This window comes from Monodon monoceros, unplaced genomic scaffold, assembly GCF_005190385.1.
Source record: "Monodon monoceros isolate NGI ecotype Baffin Bay Population unplaced genomic scaffold, NGI_Narwhal_1 Super_Scaffold_16, whole genome shotgun sequence".
NCBI classification, from domain to species: domain Eukaryota; kingdom Metazoa; phylum Chordata; class Mammalia; order Artiodactyla; family Monodontidae; genus Monodon; species Monodon monoceros.
The window spans coordinates 97,098,615-97,104,614 of record NW_021703772.1 but is presented as its reverse complement, the minus strand read 5'-3'; the positions used below and the strand labels follow the sequence as shown (position 1 = coordinate 97,104,614).

General features: G+C 50.4%; 1 protein-coding gene across 1 annotated transcript in view; it reads left to right on the top strand.

Annotated features, from left to right (window-relative positions):
- Positions 1-684: 684 nt before the first annotated feature.
- The window catches only part of GPR39 (G protein-coupled receptor 39), a 221,891-nt gene continuing 216,575 nt past the window's right edge, over positions 685-6,000 (top strand). Inside the window, exon 1 of the mRNA XM_029226140.1 lies at positions 685-1,870. Coding sequence (XP_029081973.1) covers positions 1,015-1,870 — 856 coding nt within the window. The 5' untranslated portion in view covers positions 685-1,014. The remainder of the gene's footprint in view (positions 1,871-6,000) is intronic.

The following is a 6,000-nucleotide window of genomic DNA, read 5'->3' as shown; positions in this document are numbered from 1 at the left end:
CCTTCGGCAAGAAGGTGAGGCAGGCCCTGCGCAGAACGCCCGGGAAGCTTTGGGGAAATGCAGGGCTTCTCTGGGGACCTAGTAGCCTGCTTGGGGGCGACTTCCTGGAGCAGCGGCTCCAGCCGGCGCACAGCCTAACCGTCCAGTGCCAACACCCCAGGGCCCGACGGCAGGGCACCAAGGAGGCGAAAGCTTGCCGGCTGCGCCACGGCGGCCCCGCCAACCGGCCAGCGACCGAGGCGGGCGCCCGGGTCCAGACGTCCCCCGTCCCCCAAACTGGCCGTGGTGGCCCAAACCTTCGAAGGGACCCCAGGGCAGGAGGGGGCGGTTTGGTCTTAACGCGCCTAAGCCCGGGAGCGCACTGCAGCTGCCCCCCGGCTGTGCCTCCACGCGGTGGGATGCGCGTAGGACCGGACGGCGACGCTGACTCGGCGGTGGCCGCGTGGGCGGCGGGGAAGATGGGGCCACCCGTCGCCCCGTGCTCCGGGGCCAAGATCCGGTGTCGGGACCATGTCTGTGGGCTGAGCACGCCCCCGCTGGGCTGGGTCTGCGGCCGGGAGCACAGGCGGCGGCGGTTAATGATTAATCGCTGACCACCCCGCCTCCAGCCGTTCGGGAGAGGGTGCTCCAGGTGGGTGGGTTTGGCGCGCCAGGGCCAGGCAGCCGGGAGCGGAGCGCCGGGGACAGAGAAGGGAAGGGCCTGCGCGCTGGGGGCTGCGGGCTCACTGGCTGCAGCGAGATTGGAACCTCCTTCCTCCGCGCTCTCCCCGCCTCGCCCAGATACACTCCCCCTCCCAAACCCCACCCTCGGACGCCTCCAGCCTCGGCTAGGTTGGGCTGCTCCGGGAAGTTTCCGTGAAAGCACCCGAAAGCCTGTTACCTTGTCCAGGTGAGCTCGAAAAAGCCCTGCACCCACGCTAGTGAGTTGCGGCCGAGAACTTCGGGCCGCGCGGGTAGGAAGAAAGGGAGTTCAGAAGGTCTTTGGACGCCGCGGCCTGGCTGGCTGCCTTCCTCATGGCTTCGCCCAGCCGTCCTGGCAGTGACTGCTCCCAGGTCATCGACCACAGCCACGTTCCCGGGTTCGAGGTGGCCTCCTGGATCAAAATCACCCTCATCCTGGTGTACCTGGCCATCTTCGTGGTGGGCGTCCTGGGGAATAGCGTCACCATTCGGGTCACCCAGGTGCTGCAGAAGAAGGGCTACCTGCAGAAGGAGGTGACGGATCACATGGTGAGCCTGGCTTGCTCCGACATCCTGGTCTTCCTCATCGGCATGCCCGTGGAGTTCTACAGCATCATCTGGAATCCGCTGACCACGCCCAGCTACACCGTGCCCTGCAAGCTTCACACGTTCCTCTTCGAGGCCTGCAGCTATGCCACGCTGCTGCACGTACTGACGCTCAGCTTCGAGCGCTACATCGCCATCTGCCACCCCTTCCGGTATAAGGCCATGTCGGGGCCCTGCCAGGTGAAGCTGCTGATCGGCTTCGTCTGGGTCACCTCCGCCCTGGTGGCGTTGCCTTTGCTTTTTGCCATGGGAGTCGAGTACCCCTTGGCGAACGTGCCCAGTCACCGCGGTCTCACGTGTAACCGCTCCCGTACCCGCCACCACGAGCGACCGGAGATTTCCAACATGTCCATCTGTACCAACCTCTCCAGCCGCTGGACCGTGTTCCAGGCCAGCATCTTCGGTGCCTTCGTCATCTACCTCGTGGTCCTGGCCTCCGTGGCCTTCATGTGCTGGAGCATGTTGCAGGCGCTCACGAGGAGTAAGCAGGGCACGCTGGCCGCCCAGGGGCAGCAGCTGCAGGTGAGGAAGTCGGAGAGCGAGGAGAACAGGAGCGCCCGGAGGCAGACCATCATCTTCCTGAGTGAGTCCTGGGTGGAGGGCCTCCTGGGAGCCGCCCTCACCCCCCCGTACCCCCCGTCACTGCCCGCGGTCCTCTAAACTCAAGTCTTGCCTTAAGAGCGTGAACCTCAGTTCGTTGAGGCTGAAGAGGCATGGTTCTGAGCCTCTGCATGTTTCTTCTCTCTGCTTTGGGGACTTGGGTTATGGTCAAAAGAGCATTAGCCCAGCAGTCAGAAGGGCTGGGTATGTTCCGCAGTGGCAGCTTTGCGATGGCTGGCCAAGTCACAACATAGCTTGGGTAAAATGGAGATAACACTGAGAAATCTGAGGGTCCGGTTGGGTAATATGGGACAGGTGAAAGTCCTTTGAGAAGGACCCAGTTCTGTGAAGATGGAAGGCAGCATCCTTATCTAGCCCATCTTTATCCTGGAGAACCTTTCTCAGGCAATTAGATTGTGTTCCCATTTTTCTCCTCCTTTGTAGAAACGAGGCTGTTGGGAACACACACAGGCTGGGACTCTGTTCCCCCAAAGTGATTTCCTACCCAAGTCTCAAGAAACTGGAGCTCTCAGACACACACTCCCCCAAGGTAGTGCTGGCGTGTTTGCCCCGGTGGATCTGTTTCTTAACACAGAAACATGGCTGGAGCGGCTGGGTTGTTTGTCTGATTCAGAAAATCTGGCTTCACAGATTTCCCGAGACTTGATTGATCATCCCAAATACCATTTCCCTTGCAGAGAACTCGCTTCGTTTTCCAAACTTTTCTTGTGATGCAAATATTTAAAGTCAGATCCTCCTGTGTGCCAGGAAGGAAGGGGCCCATGATTAGTAGCCCCCCAAGGCCTCAGAAGAGGGGCCTGGTGGGCTTTCATGGAGACACACAAAATGGACTGGGGCAAAGAGTTTTTAAAAATGTCTTTCAGCGGAAAAAAGAAAAAGATATCCTTGTGGGTGTGTGTGAGTCAAGGGGGAGCTGTTAGGACAATGTTTCCCCTTTTCCCCAGCTTCCTTTCCAGTGTGGCATCAGAGAAGGAATAAATCACGGTGCTGTTTGTTTTGGTGTGGGAGACCTGAGAAACAGGTTCTAGGGCAAGGAGTTAGGAAAGAAAATTGGAAGGCACTTGAAGAGAAACGGAAAGGACTGGGTATTGTCCCAGCCATGCCCCTGGCTTCTGGTGTGTCCGTAAAACTGACCTGACTTTACTCTGGGTCTGTGCGAAATGACAGGAGGGAGTTTGTGGTTTGGGGATGCCGACTCTGCGTCAGGCGCTGTGCTCTTGGCTTATATTTCCATTTCATAGAGGAGCAGTTTCAGGCTTAGAGAAGACCTAGTTCAAATGCACTCAAGTGCAGCTCCCAGATTCTAACCTTGGTTCTCAGCGTGTTACCGAGTCCAAGTTCACACTGCTGGCCGCACGGCAGGACAGTAAATTGAGAGACGACATGTTGGGGCCAGGAATAATGACTTTATTCAGAAAGCCAGCAGAGCGAGAAGATGGTGAGCTAGTGTCCCAAAGAACCATCTTACCTGAGTTAGAGTTCAAACTTCTTTTATATTTAAGGGGGAGGGGGTGTGGCTGCTTGTTGCAAACTTCTTGGTGCCGGAATCCTTTGTTCTTGCAGCTGTACATGTAGGTCAGGTCAGGGGGTTCCTATAAACCTCCAACAAGACAGATGTTATTCTCTGTTCTGCAACTTTTTATCTCTATATGAATGGAAACATGTTATATCTTGAAAGGTCAGAGCCTTGAGAGTGGGCCATCCTGTATATTTCAGGCTGTAGGCAACATTCTTGTGGCAAAAACCAATAGAATACAAAGGTTAGAGTAAAAGAAACAGATCCAAGATGGAGTCAGATTTGTTCTTTGCCATTACAAGGGCAGGGAAATGAGTGGCTGCCTGTGGCTTTTTCACAGGCTCATGGGGAAAGGAAAATGAAATAAAGCAGAAGTTTGATAAGGTGTTGCAGCCTTTCTGGAAATTGGAGTAAGGCGTCTGTAGCAGGTGACATTGTCTAGGGACTTAGGAAGGGCACCCAACCCAACTCAATCTCTCTCGCCCATTGGCTTCTGCCCAGAATATTCCAGGAAGAAACGGACATTGGATTTGCTTGAACATCTTATTGAAAGACTAGTTCTTCTTTCTGCCTTATACCCTTAGGCATATTTTAAACTTTTAGCAGTAATTTAATACTTCAGTATGAATGAATTTACTTTTTTAATCTCCCACCCTAATTTAGGAATTAAGACTGCATTTGACCAAGGGAAAAAATAATTGATTCATCTTTGTTCTCTATTGTACCAATCTCTTTATTTAAAAAATTTTAATTTCTCTGAATAGATGTCTGTTCTCCTAGTGGGTATTGTTCCAAGTTGAAGTCGGTGTCCATGTTGGAGTTATGTCTCCATTCAGACATAAAATCAGAATGTCACAGACTTTTGTGTAGAGACAAATAGGAACTTGGAGATCATCTCATCCAATTAGTAATCACCTGGAATGAGTCTGTTCTCTCAGCTGCCCTCATTCTTTCCTTCTAGTTCTCTCCCGCTTCCTTGTAACAACTGTGTATTAATCACCCACTGTGTTCCCAGCATAGATTGTTGAATGGCAATCAGGTGCTCAATGTGTGATAATGTCTTGGGGGAATTTAGCATTATTTAGCCCATTTCCTCTGCAGTAGGTTTCCAAAGCAGTTCTTGCAACCGTTCTACTCCCGGTGAATTTCAAAGAGCTTTTAAAAATTGGAGCCTCACTAATTAACTCAAGTTAGGAAATAAACTAATGGAGTGAAGAGGAAGAAATCATGCCCTGCATCCATCAGATTGATACAATGCAATTTACTTTGTGTTTCATAAAACTTATGCTTTGGGGCATTTTTAACCCAGAACAGATGAATATATAAATTGTTTACAAATCTCTGAATTTAACATAGTGATTTAGCTGTCTTTTTAGCACTTGAGTTAACAGATGTATCAAATTAAAACAAATATTTGCTCATTTCAAACATATTTTGCATCTAATGTGAAATGTAAATGACAACACAGCACAAGATGTCTTTGGAGCTCTGGAGGCAATTAAAAAAACAATTAAGGAATTTCCCCCCTCATTGTTAAAAATGCTAACTTCTGCATAACAGAAGGGAAATTCATAAATCTACCCAAGATGAGGAAGTCTATTTAGAACATATTAATTTTCCTTTCTGCATCTTTTGCTATTGTGCCTCACAATAGCTGAGGGGCTGGGCTGGTGAATAATGAAAACAGATTGGGAACTCTGGGAGGGAAAGAGATGCGGGGACACCTCCTAGCTCTCAAGCAATTTGCAGGAGAAAACAATAATAATGTGAAAGTACACATTTCTGGACACATGAGTATCCCTTCTTGCCTCTTGTCAGCTCAGTGAGAAATCAGTACTAGACTTATTTCTTTTTGCACGGTCACGGCTAATATGACTTGTCCCATGCCAGAACAGAGGTTGCCTGGTCTGGATTCCTGTCTCTTCTGGAGACAAGGAACTGGTGCATTTGTCTCTTTATACCTTAGATGTTGAGAATATGCAAAATGAGCCTTCCTTTCAAGAGGGTTTCCCAGACCTTCCATCTTTTTTTTTTCTTTTCTTCCCAGGCCTTCCATCTTATATTTCTGAACTCTCACTTGGAGTTATTTTCAATGCGTGGGGCACCCAGGTCCACAGACACTCGTGCCTGTGTCTGTTGCACATGTGGCTTGCTGTCAGATGTCCCCCGCTCAAAGTGGAACAAGTGTAGTTTAAACAAAGAGTTGTAATTTGTAACTTTCAGGAGTGTAAAGTGATTGGGGCTAGGTTACAGCTACCTCCTAAGGACCTGTAGGGTAGTGATGGGCTTTCAACCATAGTTATGGAAAATTGTATTACAGATAATTGTGAAATTACGAAATTAAAGAAACATCATAGAGGCTTAGGACTCTATAATAGGTACTTTTTTTTTTGCATTCTGATTTGCTCTCCTGAGTCAGAGGGAAAGGGGAGGAGCCGCAGAGAGTGATGGGAATTGCACATCAACTTGGGTTGATCTTGGAGAATATCTTGAATATGGACTTAGTCCCAAGTGTATTTGGATGGAAAAAAGATTGAGAGCTGCTGCTGAACTGCACTACTCTAAAAAGAAGGTTG